General features: G+C 39.9%; 1 protein-coding gene across 1 annotated transcript; it reads right to left on the bottom strand.

The window, feature by feature from the left end:
• Positions 1–219: 219 nt before the first annotated feature.
• Positions 220–6259, bottom strand: LOC130550599 (calcium-independent phospholipase A2-gamma-like). The gene is made up of 11 exons (XM_057328096.1): positions 6121–6259; positions 3782–5291; positions 3514–3663; positions 3268–3425; positions 3074–3168; positions 2450–2621; positions 2308–2365; positions 2039–2233; positions 1733–1928; positions 447–1535; positions 220–316 (listed from the first exon to the last, which is right to left on the bottom strand). The coding sequence occupies exons 2-10, from the start codon at positions 4451–4453 to the stop codon at positions 1273–1275; spliced, it is 1959 nt and encodes a 652-aa protein (XP_057184079.1). The 5' UTR covers positions 4454–5291; positions 6121–6259; the 3' UTR covers positions 220–316; positions 447–1272.
• Between the last annotated feature and the right edge of the window lie 16750 nt (positions 6260–23009).

Here is a 23009-nt window from a genome sequence, read left to right as displayed (position 1 = left end):
AAAGCAGCTGAATCACAAGTGAGATGACATTATAATGGTACACACACACATTGTTTAACTGACAATGACCTCATTACTGTTTTTACACATGAGTCATGGTGAAATAACAATCTTCCTTACGATCCATACAGATCTATTAAAAACACAAAAAAATATACTAAACAGTGCATAAGTGCATATTTTTTGTGGATTTTAATGATGATTTTGTAAGAACGTCACTGCTAAACACATACATAAGCTTTCCTGTAGCTCAGTGGTAACAGCATGGTGATAACAATGCCAAAGTTGTGGGTTCGATCCCAGGGGATTGCACATACTTAGAAACAAATGTATAGGATAATGCAATGTAAGTCGTTTGAATAAAAGCGTATGGTAAATGTAATATTTCTTTACAAATACAAAACAACATTTATATTTAAACAATATAAAAAATATTAATTTCTTACCCATTATAACCTCAGTGGAAAGTGCAGATGGAAAACTCCTGTGCAGATTTTAAATTAATTCCAAATTATAAATGCATCATTATTGCATGGTCTCGATGCCCAAGCCATTTCAGACTGTCCCAAAAAAGTCCAGCAGTTTGTTTAAATGTGTGCAGGTTGTTTTAAATCTAAAATAATCAATGAAATTTAAAAAAGAATTTCGCACAGTTGTCCAAGAAAAAAACTGCGCTCTGGTTACTGATGTCCCGGTCGCCACTGGTCACATGAGTGCTGACTGCATAGCTTCTGCACTTCATCACAGTAAAACAACACTCCATTCAACATGATTACCAACTGTTTAATTTTATTTCTCTTCATAAACCTCTAATTAAAAACAGTACTAAATAAATACATCAGTCTGTAATTATTAACATGCAGATCAGCGTTTACAATTTACTGATTTACTACTTACAGGTGAAAGTGCTCATACAGCATTCACAATGAATAATAATAATATTTCCCAAGCATGATTTTACAAAAAAGCACCAATACTTTGTATTGAGATAATATCTTATACTTCCCATGCAGAATGGTTTGATTTTGTCATCTGTCATCTGTATAGAGTAGACCATTTTGCAAAATTTAAACAAGACTGGTCATAAAGCAGTTCCTGTTTTTTAACACTACACAAACGTGAAAACTAAATACAAACAACAGAACATTTAATACAATTTAAAGTTTTTACAAAATACAACAAAGTTTTTGTGTCCAATAAGAATTTAATAATTGATCATTTATTTTCCTGTAAGTGCTTTGACCATGCAATGTACTTGATTTCTTTTAACTCTCAGGCCCAGCGATGCTGCAGCTCCCACACTTTCTCACTGATCCAGTCCCGGGTTTTCCAGATGGCTGTACGCTCCGTCATCAGCACTTTGCATAAGCGCTCCAGTTTGGGTTGGTTCCGGTCCAAATAAAGCTGTGTGTCCTCCCTCATCTGCTGAAGGACTCCGGGTCTGCTTTCATCCAGTGTCACGTCCAAACTCAGCATTGGGTTAAAGCGGAAATACACGTTTGGTGATAAGAGGTCATCCAAAAGAGTGTGTACACCTGAAATATGAACAATGTCAACATTTCAATATACACAATCAATGATTAAAAGAGAAAATTCACCTTAAATGAAATTCCTGTCATTGTTTTCTATCAAAAGGTTCCAAACCTGTATACATTTCTTTCATAGAAAAAAGTTTATCAATTTAAAGTTTACTGAATTACTTATAGCTTTCCAGTCAGGATACCTTACTTACCTTCAGTATCAGTGGCACTGCAAATCAGGTTGCTGATTTTGGCCCTCAGACTTGTGGATGTTGCAGGCCCTCTTCTGGTGTTGTCATAGCGACCGGTTCCTAATGACAGCACACACTGGAAGGGCTGATTGGGCCACAGCAGTCGGCTTTCATGGACAGCCAGAGCACAGGGGTTATTGACGATAAGACCACCATCCTGAAGAGGGAAGATGAAAATGAGCGCCATACAACCTATGAAACCACTAGTAGTCTGAGTGATGGAATTTGAATGGGTTCATTTGAGTTGCATTCATTTATTATTCTGACCTGGTGTATGTCTCCATGAAGAGAGAACTCTTGGAAATAGCCTGGAGCAGCAGATGAAGCCCGGACAGCCTGCCACAGCCGGTACCCTGATCCTCCAGCATAGCGACTCAATATCCCTGGTGCATGGTTATAGTTTCGGAAGATAAATGCTTTTGGACTTTTCCCCCAGTTCACTACTGCACTTACAGCAGAGACCTGATCAAGAAGAGAACTGAAGTCAGAACCTCTAGAAAATATATGTTTCCATTCCAAAGAAATAACCGTTTTACCTTTGGGCTCAGTCCATCTCTGGCTGTTTTAATCAAAATCTCCTCTCCCATTTTCTCCCTATAATGAACATGTAGGAAAAGTTAAATTCAGTAATGCAGTTTATAATCTAGGGTTTTTCTACTTCCAGAGTCTAAATCCAACCTCAAGATCATCTCCCATGTTTCTGTGTTGTAGTAAGAGTGCGTCCAGCCCATTTTCATAGTACCAACGAGTGGATTTTGTCTAAAAACATCTGACCCAAAACGATGATACATCTCTTCACAGTCATCCAAAGAGATGCGAACCAGACCCAACATGAACGCCAGAACAGCTCCTGGGCAACAAACACAAAGATGGGAAATGCATGATATACAGCCACAGAAAAAATTAAGAGCCCATTCCAAATTTTGGTCATTCCAGTCCAGTGGAATTTTAACTAAATCAAACCTCAGGAGTGACGTTAAGTCATTCAACAGCAACGTGAAAGACAAGACACATGAAAACTGTAATAAAAATTGAGGTTATAACATCATGTAACATACATGTGCAAATATTACTGTTTAATTTCTTAATAATAATAATTGCAAATAGAACAAAATATTTTTAATTAGAAATTTGGGAGAAATATTGTTTGTAGTTCACAAACAAAAATGATCATCCTAAACATTCGGAAAAACTAAAAATACGTTTGAAATGGCTGTATATAATAAATAGATACATTAGGGACTTAATGGCTATCCAGTATTTAAATATAAACAGAAAAAAAATGCAGTTTAGCAGTGCTACCTGTGCTGACTCCACAAATATAGTCAAAAAGCTGATGAACTTGTTTCCCTGTTTGAGCCTCCAGTTGTTTTAACACCTGAAGTGGAACTAAACCTCTGTAATGTAGAAAACAGATGTAAGTCAAATCAATGTTAGCTTAAACACATTCCTGTCAGATTGTTAAATAAACATGAGTGATTTTTGTGGATTCATACTTGGTGCCGCCTCCATCAATGGACAGCACCCTGATCCCACAACCTTTGACTGGATCTACATAGCCAATCAGAGCCAGAGTTTCTTTAATGGCTTCTTGAAGTTGCTTATTCATCCAAAAAATCCGCCGCCTCCTAAGAAGTTGCAGTGCTGCTTTTTCCTACAGTATATTTCATCAAAGTAACATATAAAATTGAATGTATGCAGTAGAGCTGCACATCTGGCGAAGGGGTGTGAGTGTTTTGTACCTGCCAGACTACAGCTTTGCATGCTGGGTACTTAATGAGATGAGCATTCAGTTCCTCCACACAGGAAGTGATGGATGAGGGCACAATAGCATCCTGGAGGCTATTTAGAAGGACTTTAGTCATGTCTTCTGCTTTCCTTCTACCTAAAGCCTTGAAAACAGTTTACTGCTAATCAATCATTTACTGCTATTGAAAGTGTAGAAATGGTACAAACTTTCATTTTGAGTCAAATGATAACATAAAACTCATAAAAAAACACAGAACTTACTCTTTTATACAGCATGGTCTCTTGGATCTTGGTATCAGTTGTAGTCTGGTCACTAATGCTGTTGGAGCCCATTCCCAGACAACTGCCCACAAGACTTGGTATAGTTGACGGTTTCAATAGACTCTCAAAAAAGGACACAGGTTTCTCCAGAGTCCCTGTGCGTTCGGGTAAACCTCGGTCCAACTCTTCCTCCTCTGCTGCTGCAGATCCTTTGAAGTACCGGTTGATGTGGTTGGCCATGTATGTGTAATTTTCCCCGAAGCGTGTTGTGAGGCTGCTCATGTGAAACAAGCCTGGGGATTTGGGCTGAGGTGGTGACGTTGAGTCCTGGGCTCTTTCTAGAAGAGGTCTGTCCAAAAACACTGAAGATTTCAGCATCTGAGCTTCTGTTTGTGAAGCTTGAATTCGACTACGTGGCGACTCCTCAACAGTATCTGCTACTTTTGCCCTAAAATATCTGTTGATGTGACCGGCAAAGTGAAGACATCCTTCCTCCCAGGAACTAGATTCATTGTTATTATGAACCCCTGCTGCCGATGTTGTTGTTGGGATGCTTATGTTTTGTTTTGTTTGCTCATTTTTCTGACAAGGAGCTTTTTTATTACCTATAATTTTTCTCTTTAGGTTTTTAGTTCTTCTGAACACATCGTCTGATGACAGCTCCACATGCATTTGTTTTGTTGGATTTCGAGAGCATACGGAATTAATGTGATTGGCCACATAGCTGTAACCCTCCCCAAATCTGGTAGCTAAGGCGCTAATATGGAAAAGCTGGGGTCTGGCAAAGCTTGAGGTCAAAGGTGGTCCAGCAGACAGATTTAAGGATGCTTTTTGGTCATGGACAGGTGACCCTAGGAAAGATGTGTTCACTCCTAAACTCCTCCCTTTGAGAGCTCGTATCTGTGTTCATGTGAAGGGTTCTTCACTCACAAACACTTCCTGGCTGTTATCTAGAACAGAAACCTCTTTTTGTTTGAAGTACAAGTTAATGTGCCCGGACAGACGAATAAAAGATTGTCCTAATCTCAACCGCATTAAGTGCAGCCGAAGAGACATCCTGTTGTTCTGGAGAACTCCAATAGGAGCCTCTGCTTTGAACGTGTCTCTACTGGAGGTCGAGTAAAATCGAAACATCTGAAGCTCCACTTTATTCTCACATTTTATATTTTTGCAGACTCTTCCAGAGGGGATAATGCTGAAGTTCTTAGATCTATAAGATTTTAAAAGGTTTCTCTTTGAGGATTGAGGTGATGAGTCGATGCTCAGGAAAGATCGAGGTCTCGTGAAAAATGGACTTCTGTCAAGGTGAGGCAAATGTCTAATGTTTATGAGTAGATATCTCACCTTGCACAACAACCGAAGCCGCCTTGACCACAGGTGAGCGAGCAGGGTTTTATTGGGGTACCATCCCATACCTGATGAACAGATGGCTTTTCAGAAATTAAAGCCACTAAACAAGATGATCTGGACAAGGCCTGAATGGGCTTTGGCAGAATCAATCATGGAATATCTATATAAAAAAGAAACAAATTATTTATTTTCCACATTTATGAGTAAATTAACCTTTTGTCAGTCTTTCACTAAGAATGTTTAACAGTGAAGTTATTAGAATTCAGTATCTCATGTTTAATATAGTAAAAAGGAAACAAAACCATAGGACTTTCTCAAGACTACTCATGGTTTGTGTTTCTACGCCCCCTCCTGGTCAACCATATAACATCACATTGAAATTGAGATGACATTCAATGTCACTATCGTTATATTTGACTCACTTTAATTAAGCATTTATTTCTTAACTTGCAGATTAAATACACTGCAATAAATCCTTTTAATAAGCACATAAAGAGATCATGCTCGCCACTGAAAATATGACCTGAAAGGGTCAACGGCACACCGGAAAAATAGCTGGTTTATGAATACCCCAGTCCATATTTATAGAAGTCTGACAAGTCACGTGACAGAGGAGTGTCAGCTCTTTGCTTCACTTCGTCTTTGTTGTGATCTAACAGGATTGACAGGAAGCTTTTTTTTGTGTCACATGCATGCAAGACAGTTACAAAACATGTCCATTTCCATTCGCTTAGTGACATGGAAACAGGTCCTCTCTTTAAGTTGCCAGGCATAGTGAAACACTAACCAATAAACCCAAGGGTCTTCACTTTTGTAATATGTTCAATGTGTAAAAAAATATAACTTAATAATAATAATGCTTGCATAAAAAAGCATATCTTTAAAAGAAACACACGGTTAACCACTGCAACAATGAACACTTAACCTTTAAGGTGACTTAAAAGTTCTTGGAGCGTGAGAGAATAAACAAAACAAAAAATGTGTCTTACCTTCTCATGAACTTGACTTAAAAAAAAAAAAGATGAATGACTGCTCACTTTTCTTTCAAAACACATATAGTGCGCGTCTTGTGCATTACTTCCAGTGGTGTTTACTGTACATGTGTTACTGTTGTGGTTAGAAATATAATACCGCCCTTCTCTAGTTAAATCCTATTGGTCAGTTTAGTTGGACAACTCATGGCCATTCCTCATTAAAGCACAATCTGTCCTACTGCAGTCTATGACCAGTCAGGAGGAATCTAAATTTAGAAAATGTACCTTCAGAGGTCTTATAAGTGTCAACAGTCACAATTTAAATATAGGGACATTGTTTATAATACATTAGTTACCTGGGCCCAGTACTCTGTGGTACGTCTGAAGGAGATTTTGACTTTAAAACATATGTTTTATTACTCATCTTCACCCATGTGAAATATGTCATGCATCATTCTTTAAATGTTATTGAAGCATGTTAACATTATTTATAAAAAGAAAACTGCCCCAAAAAATCCCAATGGTCAAACTTTTTCCAAGTTCTGATAAAAAGAGTTAATGTGACAGAAATTCAGATTAAAAGTCCTTTAAATATCAAATACAAAACAATTAAAGGTAAACAAAAAAAATGTCACTAGCAATGCCCTGAGTCTTAATGCTCTTTTTTAACACAGCGTCATGTGGTGCAGTTTTCTCTGCCAGTCCACTTGAGTCTATTTCTTGCAAATACTCCGTAGGCTCGGTCCATTAAAGGTCTGATGATGGGGAAAGAGATCAGTCTGCCGAGCCAACCCAGGCCCACTGCACTGTACATCACTGCGAAAGCTGGCACACCACGGTGGATCTGCCACCAGAAGAACAGCATATTACCAATTTTATCCGATATTGTAAAAAGTTTCAATAGATTTAAATGGAAAGTTTTCGTGCAGTTACTGTCAATGTTACTTTTAATATAACTGCACAATAAAAAGGTCACTCGCCTTGTTATTCTAGTCAATCACCGTCATTTCCACCATTGCCGTCTCATAACCGACTCCTTCAAATCTGCTCTCATCGTATTCTGTCAATGAGATGTCCACAAAGTCTACTTTATCTGTTCTGTTTCTCTTAAGAAACTGAAGAAAGCTGATTTCTTTCACGCATATTGGGCATTCTCCATCGTACAGTACCTACAAAAGTTAAACATAACATGCTAAAGACAGTTAAGTGAGTAGGCGGATCTACGAGAAAGTGGGTTCTTACCCGTACTGTTTTGCTGGAGCTTTCTTCTCCCTGAAGAGTGCACAACAGCCTGCGTGAACTATAAACACTCGCTCTGAAACCGATATAACGTAAAGATCCAACAAAAGCTGTCCGGACACTCATCATCTTCATTCAAATAATTTGAATGAGCGCGAAAGCAAATCTAAAACCTCAACTTGCACTTCATCTGCTGTGGTCTGTTAGCTCACTCGCTGAGGTCAAGCTTAGCTTACACAACAACACGTTTAGGTTGTGGGTTTATTTTCGGAGCTTATGTAAGTTTGTGTACTAGAGATAATATACTATTTATTATGAGATTCGGATTATTATTGTAGGATCATCAGTATTATTTAGAACAAATGACAGCACACACGTGAGATTTTGTCTCAACTGTGTCAGCGGTACTGTGTCTTTCCAAAATAAAAGTCCCGGAACATCACCCAACAGGCCAACACCATTAGATGGTACTCTATGGCCCTGTTCCAATATGCCCTGTCCCAAATGGCGCACTCTGGTCTCGTGGATCTCCTCCGAGTCCATACTTGGTGTGGTCAGGAAGTGCAGGGGCACTAGGCACGAGTCCACAAGGGTACATGGGAGTGCATTTTGGGACAGACCAAGGGGCAATCTTCCAGTCTCTCTCGTGAAACCAACACGGAAGTGACTAAAACTGCAATTCATCGACTGGCCGCTAGAAGATGGCTCCAAAACAGAGCAGAATCTCATTGAGCTCCATGTTAAATTGGCGAACTTTATAGCACAAAAAAACATGTTTACAGCCAGTGTTGGGGAAAGTTACTTTTAAAAGTAACTAGTTACAATATTGAGTTACTCTATAAAAAAGTAACTAAATACGGTACTTGGGTACTTTTTGTGGAAAGTAACTCAAAGTACTTTTGCGTTACTTTTTCCTCGCATAACTGATGCTCATGCTTTTCCAGACTTTGCTGTTCTTTAGTGTTTAACACTGTAATGCATTTAACAATCCTATATAGTCTTTAACACACCTTTATTTTCTATAAAAACACATTTCAAATATTTTCTGACCAGTAGTCCTCCACCTCATCAGAGCTCTGCCTACTGTTGACACTGCTAACTTCAGTGTCACTAACCATATTTATTGTGTTTTGACAGCGCGGCTAGTTGCACAAGATGGCGCCGGTGACCTTTTGGGACGGCAGAGTAGTTTCCAGTCGTATAACACTGTGTGGGAAAAGGAGGATTTTTGGCCGGCAAATATGGGTGTTTTTTTTAAGTAATATAAGCGATATGACAGATCTTTCTTTGCATTGCTGAGCACTTCGTTGAGCCAAAACAACTCGATAGTGTTATACAAAATTATGATTAATTTAATATATAATATATTACTAATATAATATAATATTATTTTGAGGAGAAAATGACATTTAACATATTATGTTGTATATATGCTGGTATTTGGTGAGGAGACTAACAGATGACAGTTTCCTCTCTTTCTCCCATGCTCCACAACCCTTCTTCTAACAGTGACCATGCCTATTTAAATCTGCAGATCTGTCTGTGCGTGCAGCGCCACAAACAATCGAACACTATGGAGTTTAAATAGACAAAATGGGTGCCGTGCGTCCACGAATCCTTTGGTACTCTTGCTCCCGAGAGGTCCTCCTGTGTGTTCCAGGCATTATAGGCTGTCAAAAGTAGTCAACCAATCAGGGATAGGCTTCCACGGTGGGCCAATGAAAATGCGACCTCTTAACTACAGTAGCCCTAATTGTTAAAAATACTTGATGAAAAGAGTTGATTTTTGTGTTCTTTTCTACAAAAGTGTCATGTTAATGTGTAATTCTTGTAAAATAGTATATTGTAAATTACTGAGTTTCATTCTTATAAAATCTTTTAATATATAAATATTTTAATGAGTGGATTCTTGCGTGTGGGTAGGTGGGTGGATGGGGGGCACCTCTGGGGCTGTTGCCCAGGGGCACCATGAGGTCTTAATACGCCTCTGGATCCACCACGTTCTCAGGTAACAATTTTAATATATTTGATGCAACATTATTAATCAAATGTATATTAGAAATGAACGGTAAGGGAGCGTTTGGTATATTGCATAGAAGTCCAGTTTTATGCCCTGAACTTCTGGAACACTGAATGCAGAACACTTACAGTGTCTGTCTGCAAACGCATTAAATGCATAACCAAATAGGTATAGAATATTATATGATATTTCCAAATGCTCCAGTGCTATTATTGTTTTGATATGTACCGTTACTTGTAGTAAATATTATTTTAGAATAAAGCTAACTTAAGACACCAATCTAAATTGTTCGGTAATCAATTTAGTACTATTTTGACAATACTATGTTTAGTGTACGACATGCATGAGGACCACATGAACTTGAGGGTGTTGGCCTGTTTTGTCTGAATAACATGGTAGTTAAACTGACGTTTATATGTAGCCTACAAAGCATCCTAATGCCCCGTTCATTTCTAATACACATTTGATTAATAATGTTGCATCAAATATATTTATATTGTTACCTGAGAACGTGGTGGATCCATCTTGCTTCGTTGAATACGTCGAGTCACTTTCAACCAATAAGATGCCATGTAAGAGGTCGCGTTTTCATTGGCCCGCCGTGGAAGCCTATCCCTGATTGGTTGACTACTTTTGACAGCCTATAATGCCTGGAACACAAAGGAGGACCTCTCGAGAGCAAGAGTACCAAAGGATTCGTGGACGCACGGCACGCAATTTGAGTGTGCACACACTCACTGAGCGAGAGGAGAGAAAATTCATAAGAGAGCAGCGTATAATTGAAAGCGCGCAACCAGTTTTGTGCACGAGCAAAGGAAATCGGCGTGCGAGCGGAGAGATTCGCGCGATCGTATTACAAGAATGTGCTCTCGCCTTGTAATAATGCGCTCGCGACATTTATCATTATAATAACGCCATAGGTTATCACTATGCGCGTTTGCATCGAGCGTGCGCACGCGGATTACATGCGCGAGAGTATTGGGTCTATTTAAACTCCATAGAACACAGCTTATGTTTACATTCACGAGGCATGAGACCATTGATTGCTGTTGCGTGTCATGACTTGCGCTAATTTCGCGATCTGAAAGTTATCTTCCAAACATGATCGGCATTTGAAGGACAATTGATTGCTGTTGCAACTCGTGACTCGCGCTAATTTCACGATCTGAAAGTTATCTATTGAGCATGACCGGCATTTGCAGGCATTTTGTCCATGGTGGCGAGTGCGGCCACACTATAGATCCGCATCTGAGCTCTGGCCTCCCATCGCTGTGTCAAGGGTTGCCAGATTTGCGTAACAAAAACTAAACCGGAACACTGCAGCACTGCAGACATGGCAACACTGTCAATGTCTGACTAGCGACTGTTTCTGCGCAAGCATGAGCGATCATGTCTACACTACTTTTTAATTCAGAATTTCACTTCTGCAGTTTAAAAAATGTTCATATAAATCAATGATTAGACTGAAAAGTAACTCAAGTTACTTGAAAAACAAAGTAACTAGAGTATTGATATGTAAATTTATACTGCGTTACATTACTCGTTACTTTAAAAGTACTTTGATTACATAACGCACATTACTTGTAACGCGTTACTCCCAACACTGTTTACAGCCTGGTACAAAAAATATTTTGGTCTATATAGGTAATTTTGCCGTTCGTGACAACTGTGAGGCAGGTGATTTTTTTTATAACTCATCCGTTTAGATTATATTAAGCCTTAAAATTCTGCATAATTAAGGGCGTGTAAACCGCTGTAAACGTTTAAATGTCAACCGCCAATACGTCGAGTTTGGCAGGCGTGGTTTGTTTCAGCAACCAGGCACGTCAGCTCCACCCACGTCCTGCCTCTTTGCCCACTTTCGATTATCCGGGTGTGACGCGATGCCAAGATGGCGACGACCGGCTCCGCCTACTTTAGGCTTCATTTTTACACTTCATAAACCTACGAGTGACTTCACGGACAATACGTCCATATTTTATACAGTCTATGGGACAGACTTGAGGTCTTTGGCTGTGTCTCGTTTAGGAAGGCTGCGTCCTCCAGAGGTCTCATTTGAAGCCTGCTACGTCATCGAGGCTGACTCGTTTCATAAATGCAGGTAGGACACTCTGAAGGCACCCTTCTAATGCGACCTACTTTCACGAGAATTCGGAGGACACACGAGGTGTATCCTTAGTTGCTAGAGATAACCCACAATTCTTTGCGTCGGCCAACGTCTGTTAAATAAATGTGTGTTGAATAAACCAAGTACACCTGGCTGCAGGCTGCACATTCAATCAAATATGTGGTGTTTAAATGTGAACAGTTTACAATTTGTGTCACGTTTTTTAAATCTTAGCAGGCATATGTAGTAAATAGGTTTAAAAGTGTTTAGTGATTTTTAAACGTTTTAAAACAGTAAGGCAACATTTGTTTAACTCTTTTGGCATTGTTTAGGGTAGAAAGTAACCAACTTTTTACCTCTTAAATCATGTAGAAATCATTTTAATTAATTTGACAGATGTTCGAGTGCAAAGTACTGTCATAGCAACGTTGTACTTCCAGTTTCTTTTTCTGCCAGTATGTCCTAGGAAGGACGTCTCGTTTAATTCTAAGTTTAGTATCCTCCATATACCGCATCCTTTAGAGCAGTGGTTCCCAAACTGGGGTACGCGTACTCCCGGTACGCCAGGTGACGGAGGGGGTACGTGAACAAAATCCTGAAATCTACTGTTTACTTAATTATAACGCACCTGACAATCAACCAGTCATGTTTTTCTCACAAGCTAAATATAAAGACGTGCTCCCTCTAGTGTACACACAGCAAATAGTAGTCACGTAGTGCCATAATTGGTGAAATTCATGACATCCAATCAAAAAATATTCGTCCACTCATGCGTAAGCGCACGTCTTTACGTACCGCATGTAATTCGACTACACACGGCTTGGAACGAAGCAACAACTGCTTGTTAAATTAAAATGGATAAGTGGTTGCAAAGATTTAGGCCCGCAGCCACAGAAAGAAAATCGACTCCCAGCAGCTCGGATGACCCACAGTCCTCTGACCACACCCCGGGTCCCTCCAACAGCACTTCGGCTGCAGGTGTAAATCACCACCCGCTCCGGTTGACACCGACACAGATAGCGATGCATCGGAGACTACAGCGTCAACTCAGGTTCAGCAGTTCACAGAAAGACGATCAAAAAGGCGTAAATATGATGAGAAATACATTTCATATGGATTTCCTTACATTGGCAGTGACGAAAATCCCAAACCACAGTGCGTTATATGTGCAAAAGTACTCTCTCATAACTGCATGAAGCCAGCGTTTTTGCGCAGGCATTTAGAAACAAAGCATGCAACTTTGAAAAATAAACCGCGAGAGTTTTTCGAAAGACAGTTAACTCGGGAGTAGTAAGGCCCTTATAACAGCGTCAGAAAACCTTAATAAGAAAGGACTGGAAGCATCCTACATGGTGAGTTACAGAGTGGCTAAGACGGGCAAATCCCATACTATTGTGGAGAACTTAATTCTTCCTGCTGCAGCTGATATTGCGGGTATTATGCTTGGGGAAAAAGCCAAAAAAACAATACAGAAGGTGCCGTCATCAGACAACACAGTTTCACGTCGCATCGCTGATATGGCAGAAGACGTTTTAAAACAGCTATTGCTTCGCATAAAATCCAGCGAGAGAGCGATTTCTGAGCGAAAGAGTCTCATTGAAATCTCTACGAGTTGCGCTTTGAGAATTGACTTTATTATTAATATACAAAAATTACTGACAGACTTCTGGATAGCTTTGCATGCAGAGTATTCTGCCTTAGCCGATCGCGCTTTGAAAACATTACTGCCCTTCTCCACAACGTATCTTTGCGAGAGGGTTTTCAGCACTTGCCCAAATAAAGAACAAATATCGACAAACTCTGCATAGAGAATGATTTGAGACGCCGTTGAGGGGGTACGCCATTGTAAAAGGTTTGGGAACCACTGCTTTAGAGGATGATACCTCTGGAGGACACAAGGATGCAGCCTTACGAAAACGTTACAGAGTATTTCAAACTGACAATGGAAATGACTTGAAAGAACGCATAGTGTGCACACAGAAGTGACATGAGACCAGAGGTGGACAGTAGTGAAGTACACTTTTTGAGTATCTTTACTTTATTTAAGAGAAAATTAAAAAAAAATTGTCACTCACTCTCACACACACTAACAGTGTGTGGGGTGCACAGTCACCCAAATACACTCACACACACTAACAAACTGTATATGGGTGACTGTGCACCCCGCATCCAGCATTTACTCTCAGGTTGGGGGTGTCTGCAAATAATCATGAATGTTTCCATGTCCTGGATATTTTCAAAAATTAACGTGAAAGGCATCCCACTCCGTCGACTCCATCAGCACCCTCGACGCATTCATTTGGTCATCATGAGCCATCAACATGTATGACGGTTTTTGCACCTGGCCAGTGAAAAGTCCAGGACTGTTCCTCACGATGTATTCCGCCTGGTACATATGTTTCAATGTGAGGGGCTGCTCCTCCACTTCTACCTGTTCCTCCTTTGATAAAGTAAAATACCATAAATTAAGACTACCCTATAACATAAGATGTTTTGGGTCTTTCAAAAGGGGCCTAAAGACATCTTTCCAGCATACATTAAATGGTTATTATGAGTTATGGTTTGTATATTATGGTATTTTCATTAGGCTATTAATTGCTAACTTTTGTATTATTTTTATTTGTAAGCCACTTTGGACAAAAGCATCTGCTAACTCATATAACCATAACATGCACAAAGAAAATACTCAAAAAATTAGAATTTTGTGGAAAAGTTTGTCAATTTCAGTAATTCAATGTAAAATGTGAAACTCATACATTATACAGATTCATTAGACACTAAGTGAAATATTTCTAGCCAATTTTTTGTGTTAATTTTGATGACTATGGCTTATAGCTAAAGAAAACCCAAAATTCAGTATCTCACAAAATTAGAATATCACATACAACCAATAAAAAACAAGGATTTTTAATACAGAAATGTCGGCCTCCTGAAAAATATGTTCACATATATGCACTAAATACTTGGTTGGGCCTCCCTTTGCTTGAAATACTGCATCAGTGTGATGAGGCATGGAGGCAATCCACATGTGGCACTGCTGAGGTGTTATGGAAGCCCAGGTTGCTTTAAAAGCAGCTTTCAGCTCACCTGCATTGTTGTATCTCGTACCTCAGATCTTCCTGTTGGCAATACCACATAGATTCCCTTAGGAGTTCAGGTCAGACAAGTTTGCAAGCCAATCAACCACAGTGACTCCATGGTCATTAAACCAGGTATTGGTACTTTTGGCAGTGTGGGCAGGTTCCAATTTCTGAAATTCTGGATATTTCAGTTTTTTATTTTTTATTAATTTGCAAAAACTTCTACAATTCTGTATTTTGATGTCATTATGGGGTAGAGTGTAGATTAAGGAGAAAAAAAGAACATAAATGTCTCTAGGAGATGACTGCAATGTAACAAAGGATGAAACATTGAAAGGGGTGTGAATACTTTCTGGATGCACTGTAATAATGTATATGCACTATTTTTTAGCCTGTGTCCAAATGTCTTTTTATATACCCTAAATGTAACACCACTTGACCCATGGTGAAACGTTGTTTTGTCCCACTATACACAGTGTATATGGTTGAAATGACAATAAAAACCACTTGACTTGAACTGTTGTATAAATCTATATAATGTATGAGTTTCAGGCTTTACATTGAATTACTGAATTAACAAACTTTTCCACAATATTCACATTTTTTGAGACCTAACTGTATAAAATGCATACGTGAAAATGGTTGTCTTGTTAGTTTGGCCATACCTTGACTATTTTGGGTCGAGGAATCCTATAAATAGGTGGTAGGGTGCCTGCTATCAGCTGTTCTGCCTCCTCTGTCCAGAAGGCAAAGCGCTGTCCGAAGTGCTGCCCATGCCTTTTCAAAAGTCAGAGTATGGTACTTTTAATATAGCATAATTGTAAAGCAGACCAATGTTTTACTGCTGGAAATGTGTCCTACCTTGGGATTGAGAATTTCTCCAGAATCTGGAGACACCACCACATCAGAATAGATGGTATGTCAGTCTGTAATACACGTAATATTGGAGTCTTGCATTGTTTTTTTTTAACATTCTTGGATGCATACATTCCATAAATTACAACTTGCATCCAAAAAGTGAAACTGGGCACCAGTACAGATGCAGAGGGCGTACTGTTAAATAGAAAGATAATGATTACAGAGATGTAGGACAAACGGGAAAAACTGAGTAGAAATTGTATAAGTTTACCATAAGCATGAAGATCCCACAGCTCTGTCCATCTGACTGAACTGGAAATGGCTGAAAAGTAATACACAGTTACTCAGATGTGATGTTGACAACCATTGCAGTGTATAGTATATAGTGCCACTGTCCGCTGAGCAAAATGAAATGCCAAAATTACATAGTAAGCAAAGTTACATCAAAATCTTTGCCTGTCTTCTCCACCCACGGTCCATTAGCCACTGCTCCTGCAAGTTGTCTGGAAAAAAAAATTATGCAAAACTGAATCCATCGAACAATGTCTTTGCCCAACCCTGAAGCAAGAGAACGAGGCTTTCACTCAAACCTGAAGCCATAGAACGAGGCTTTCACTCAAACCTGAAGCCATAGAACGAAGCTTTTGCTCAAACCTGAAGTCATAGAACGAGGCTTTTGCTCAAACCTGAAGCCATAGAACGAGGCTTTTGCTCAAACCTGAAGCCATAGAACGAGGCTTTTACTCAAACCTGAAGCCATAGAACGAGGCTTTTACTCAAACCTGAAGCCATAGAACGAGGCTTTTACTCAAACCTGAAGCCATAGAACGAGGCTTTTACTCAAACCTGAAGCCATAGAACGAGGCTTTTACTCAAACCTGAAGCCATAGAACGAGGCTTTTACTCAAACCTGAAGCCATAGAACGAGGCTTTTACTCAAACCTGAAGCCATAGAACGAGGCTTTTACTCAAACCTGAAGCCATAGAACGAGGCTTTTACTCAAACCTGAAGCCATAGAACGAGGCTTTTACTCAAACCTGAAGCCATAGAACGAGGCTTTTACTCAAACCTGAAGCCATAGAACGAGGCTTTTACTCAAACCTGAAGCCATAGAACGAGGCTTTTACTCAAACCTGAAGCCATAGAACGAGGCTTTTACTCAAACCTGAAGCCATAGAACGAGGCTTTTACTCAAACCTGAAGCCATAGAACGAGGCTTTTACTCAAACCTGAAGCCATAGAACGAGGCTTTTACTCAAACCTGAAGCCATAGAACGAGGCTTTTACTCAAACCTGAAGCCATAGAACGAGGCTTTTACTCAAACCTGAAGCCATAGAACGAGGCTTTTACTCAAACCTGAAGCCATAGAACGAGGCTTTTACTCAAACCTGAAGCCATAGAACGAGGCTTTTACTCAAACCTGAAGCCATAGAACGAGGCTTTTACTCAAACCTGAAGCCATAGAACGAGGCTTTTACTCAAACCTGAAGCCATAGAACAAGGCTTTTACTCAAACCTGAAGCCATAGAACAATGCTTTTACTCAAACCTGAAGCCATAGAACAATGCTTTTACTCAAACCTGAAGCCATAGAACAATGCTTTTACTCAAACCTGAAGCCATAGAACGAGGCTTTTACTCAAACCTGAAGCCATAGAACGAGGCTTTTACTCAAACCTGAAGCCATAGAACGAGGCTTTTACTCAAACCTGAAGCCATAGAACGAGGCTTTTACTCAAACCTGAAGCCATAGAACAATGCTTTTACTCAAACCTGAAGCCATAGAACAATGCTTTTACTCAAACCTGAAGCCATAGAACAAGGATTTTACTCAAACCTGAAGCAATAGAACAATGCTTTTACTCAAACCTGAAGCCAGAGAGCAAGGCTTTGCCTGAACAGGATATCAGTCCATTTCACTCAGTTTGATCTGTATTTGTCAAGGCTGTTACATAGTGTCATCAGATTGAAGATTTTCAGAGTGCTGTTCAGGCTTAACTGGATGAAAGAACTGTAGAAAGTCACCCATCATGTATTAACTTGAATTTCCATAGTAGCATGTAACTTCATGCACTGTCTGTTCTCTGTGTTAGCCTTAAGCGATCACAGGTCAAACCTTGCTAATGTCCTCTGCTTATGTGTTTTAAACCTAAATATGGTTCGGTATTCCTCATCTCCAAACCCATTTGGACATAACGAGTCCAGAAAAATAGCCTCCTTCTTAGCAACTAATAATACCTGTGAAGAACATACGCCATTAATGCCAGCTAAAGGAGCACCAACTGGTTTAAAAAAAATAGAGGAAACACTAAAAAAAATGTAACTGTACACAAAGCATGTAGTGGCTTGCTGTTTGTGACCCCCTAGACCATGCTGGCAAAATGATAACATCTTTTGATTTTTCATTGACGTTGTCCTATGAAAAAAATGTTCTGATCTCCTTGGACATACAGTATCTTCACTTAAAGAGGTGTATCTGCTTGACTTGTCAACACATTATGCAATTTACTGGCAAACTAGGTTCGCTTAGTTTCCATGTAGGGACTTCATATAGGTCAGCAATGTGGACATCCATTCCCTGAATAAAATTGTATGTCTACATTTCATATACATATATCTTACAAAAGTGAGTACACCCCTCACATTTTTGCAAATATTCTGTTATTTATTTTCATGGGACAGCACTCTAGAAATGAAACTTTGATGCATCTTAAGGTAGTCAGTGTACAGTTTGTTTTGCAGTATAAATATATTGTCCTCTGAAAATAACTCAACATACAGCCATTAACGTCTAAACAGCTGGCAACAAAAGTGAGTACACCTCACAGCAAACATGTCCTAATTGTGGCCAAACTGTCAATATTTTGTGTGACTACCATTATTATGCACTGCCTTAACCCCTACAGACTTGAAATTCACCAGAGCTGCACAGGTTTCTACAGGAATCCTCTCCCACGATGACATCACAGAGCTGGTGGATGTTACACTCCTTGCTCTCCTCCACCTTCCGCTTTTGTTGCCAGTTGTTTAGACGTTAATGGCTGTATGTTGAGTTATTGTCAGAGGACAATACATTATACTGTTATACAAGCTGTACACTGACTATTACAGAATATTTGGAAAAATCTGAGGGGTGTACTCACTTTTGTGAGATACTGTAACGCAAATTTATGTGCAAGTCATCGAGGTAAATACAAATACATACATGTCTCCTGGCTGCCTCCTTTACCAGCCTGAAGCACGCATTCCCAATCTGAAAGCACAGAACATTTTGCATAATTGCAATAAAGGCATTAGAACCATTCAAACTCTTTACGGCAATATCCACTTACATTGCTCTCCACCTCCTCATCTAGACCCAGGCTCCAAAAGTCCTCCCTTTGAAGACACACTGGGCCATCCAGAACAACAATTTATTTTGCTGGACGTGCTCTGTCCAGCACATAGGTCAGCTAGAAATAACAAAAAACAACCCTGTCAGGAATGAGCAATCATGCATTTATTATTTGAAGCACACCAACAAGCTGTGCATGTGAACTATCCAGTTTAGTTTGGCACTCACCAGTTGTTCTTGCTGAGGACGCAACCTCTTGGACCACAGTGGACCTTTATTGGCATACTGGTGGTCCACCAGTCGTCTAATGTCCTCTGCATCGTTTTGGCTGCCCTCAGATTCATGGCTATGGTCTACAACAGCGGTCGCCAACCAGTCGATCGCGATCGACTGGTCGATCTTTGAGACGTTACTTGTCGATCCCCGAAAGTAGGCTAATAGGAAAATGGAGAGACAAATATATTGTGCCTGATCAATGTCCAGTTTTGCAAGCGCATCTCTCTTTCTCTTCATTCAGTGGTTGTATGTTTTTAAGTTCTGCATTAATCTTTTCATGGCTGTATAAATAATGATTCCCTGGCCTGCGTGAGTTTTTAATGCGAACGTTATCATTAATCACATTTCATTGTGATGCGCGACTGCGCGTGATCGCTCTTCAGTGTTTCTAATGTCGGTGGTCAGTGATCAAACGCAAAATGAGACTCGCGCATGCACTGGCGTAACTGTCATTTGGAGGTCACTATACTGTTGCGGTGCATTACGCTTAAAAACAGTTTATTCATATGACATAAAAATGTCACTTGTTCGTTGGCGTTTTTGTGCTTTTACACTGGATGCGCAAGCAAGCGCCGCGGTTTCATACTGTCCGCGTATCTGGAGTCGCGGCTCTCTGTCTTCAGCGAATGTAACTTACGAGTGTGAGCAACGGGATATGGTGAGAAAGCGTCGCATTTTAATGTTGAGTTTGTCTGAAAGACAACATCGGTCTATTCACAAAGTTGTAATAGTGAATGATCCGCGGGTCTGTCAGTGATGGTAAACTGCACCAGTACTATCTCATGCGGGAGATGACATCTCCTGCTGATATCCTATTTATGTTTTCAATTAGCCTAATATGATAGCCCATTCCATACTACTACCTTTAGCTATTTTGTGAAACAGATACTTATTACCAAGACATTATTAGACGGGTAAAAGTAAATAGATAAATGATTTAAAATAAATAATTAACGTTGTTGTTATTATTAGGGCCTATTTATAACATTTCCATCTATATGATGTATTTACTTAATAAAAGTAAACTAAATAAATGCATCATAAAGAACAAATCTTTATACAGTAAATACCTAAATAATTAGGGTCTTGTTAAACTTATTCTAAACCTCGTTTTAATGTCAAGCTGTCATGTATGAATTAAAGTCCTTGAACTGGTGTTTGAATTGGTGTTTTTCACCTCATTATGGCACACTGAAAGTGGCAACTCTACATGTTACAGAGTTTGCTTAGTTGCATCTGAAAAGTGGAACAAAGAATTTCAGGTAATTCAAATAGACCCACAATAATAGACTAAATAAAAGGCCTCAAGCAGGAGGTTCAATCTGGGCTGCTTTTATTTTCAACTTTTTGAATGGTAGATCTTGCCTTTCAACAATTCTGACGTCGGGGATCTTAGGCTCAAAAGGGTTGGTGACCACTGGTCTACACAACAGGAAAGTAAATACCAATCATCATTGTCAAGTGTTATGTTTATATTTGCCATGTCACCAAGTAGGATCATTACAATACCTTGTGGCCGAAAGTAGGGCCTCAGCTGCGAAACATTAACTTTCTGTATTTTCCCTGACATAGCCACACTTGCCACACCCTTCTCTGTCAGGGATGTGAGGGTGAATGGCCCTTGGTGGAGATCCTGTAAACAATTTCCCTTCTTCACCTTTTTGGGCTCCCCAATTAGGACCTCGTCCCCTGCCTTGACTGAGCACTGGCGAAGCCTTTTTTTGTTTCCCCTGCGCCTTTTCAATGTTTTTCAGTACCTTAAAGATAAGAATATATTAATTACTATGCGAACATTCTTATTCAAATTGAACATGCCATCCACACAACTCTGAACAAACCCTTTCATTGAGGGCCTTGATTCCAGCTAGTTTTAGCTCCAGCTCCTCCTCTGGGTCCGCCAATTCAAAAGCGGCGTCTGTCTCACAGGCATTTAATGCCTGTGGTAGACGGGGGTGCCTATTGTACATTAAAAAGTATGGGCTGTACTTGGTGGATCTCTAATTTGAAACAAAAGGTTTTGTTAGATTGCATTGAACCACAAAATAAAACTCATCATAAAACATGTATGTAATATACGTTATCTAGTCATTTTGAATAATAACCTGTTTTGCAGTGTTTATTCCATAAATTATGGCCTGCAGGTGGATGTCCCAATCATACTGGTGCTGATTAACATATTTTCTGAGAGTCCTCTTCACATTTTGATTAGTTCTCTCATCCTTCAACATAGAAAGGAATTACTACATGCACTTTAGTATACATTGGCTGAAGTTGACTTTACTGTTTTGAGGGATGTCATGATGGCACACTTACTTGGCCGTTTGATCTTGTGATGGCATGCTTGATATTCAGTGCCGCAAATATGTGTGCATTAAGCTGTACATAATTCAAACACACATGGTTATTTTCAATATTTATTAGTCTCAGAAATGACCAATGACGGCTTAAAACAGTGTGAATTGTGATGATGTCATATGACCTGTGTGAAGGGGGTGAAGGGAGAGGGTAATCAGGACACATACCTCGTTAACAAATGCATGGCCCCTGTCAGTGATGATTTTCCGGACCATACCAAATGTGTACAGCTTTGACACAAGTGCCTCAGCCACCTCAGTGCTGGAGCCACACTTCAAAGGCTCAGCGATAACCCACCTGGTGAACAGGTCTGTCACCGTGAGGAAATATTGATGGTCTTTCACAGTTTTTTTCAGTGGACCAATGAGGTCCATACCGACCACCTCCCACGGCTCTTTCACCTGTGGAGATATGTAATATTACCACATCACCTTATACATAACTTGTTGCTTCAAGTGGTACACCAAGGTAAGCTCTACCTTAATAGGGTTAAGGGCAGGAGACACAGTCTTTATGGGGTGATTCTTTTGGCATCTGTGACAGCTTTTGACCTGATGGATACATTTATTATTTAGACCAAATAATTAACTGAAGTCAAATAAAGCCACTAAATCAATTCATTGCCTGAGAGCCACAGTGTTAAATTCTATGAGAGTTCCAAAAAAGTACCCAATCTGCCACATCTGCCTTTATGCTGTCCCAGTAGTACCACACAACAACCCTGTCAATGGTCGCCCTCACGCCCCAATGGTTCCCTGTGCCAGGGCTGTTGTGGCACTCCTCCAGGACAGCCCGCCTCTGCTCCTCAGACAGCACAACCAGCCTCATGAATTGAGCACTGGGGCCAGTGTAGAATAATTTACTTTCTGTGATAGACAAACAATGTTTGTTAAGTAATGATTTTGCTGCTTTGTTTGGTATTACAATACAGCACTTATGTGCACATGCCTCTTTGTTCAGGGATGCAAACACATGTGTGGTGAAAAATGTTGGCGGTTACTATGTCTGACTAGACGGAACGTCGTTACTGACAGGCTCACACGTGTTAACTAAAACAATGCTAATTTAAAATACCCACACTCACTTACCTCTTATAACGAAATTTGCAGCCATTCGTGAGACCTTCTTCTTCAACGCCGCATCCACCAGCCCGTCAACCAAATATTGCCTAACGGCAGCGTAAACGGCAAACTTCTCTTTTCTTTCGCTGCACTGCATTTTCTTTCGCTGTGAGATGAAAGTCTCGCGGTACAAAGGTGCGTGGTAGGGGTGGGCGGATCGATCTAAATATCGATAGTATCGATGCCAACACTGGTATTGGTATCAGATCGATACAATTGTAATTGAATCGATATTTTAATTTAAATATCTCACCTCTACGTTCATTATACTTTGCTCGTGTCTTCTACCTCTACAATCCTGAGCAAACGCTGCTTTCACATCCTGGCCCACTTTGCTACTCCTCCCCCTCCTGCTGCGATTCGTTGTTGTGTCGTCACGTGACTCACTGACACAACGCGCCGAGGAGCAGCGAACTGAGTGAGCGAAGCTGATAGCACATTGAATGAGAGATCAGGATGGCCGAGAGGAAGAGAAGCGTTGTGACTTCAATACATTAATAAAAAATATTGTCT

The sequence above is a fragment of the Triplophysa rosa genome, unplaced genomic scaffold, assembly GCF_024868665.1.
Source record: "Triplophysa rosa unplaced genomic scaffold, Trosa_1v2 scaffold368_ERROPOS126171, whole genome shotgun sequence".
In the NCBI taxonomy this organism is placed as follows: Eukaryota; Metazoa; Chordata; class Actinopteri; order Cypriniformes; family Nemacheilidae; genus Triplophysa; species Triplophysa rosa.
Note: the sequence above shows the minus strand (reverse complement) of the source record. Positions and strands in the feature narration are given on the sequence as shown.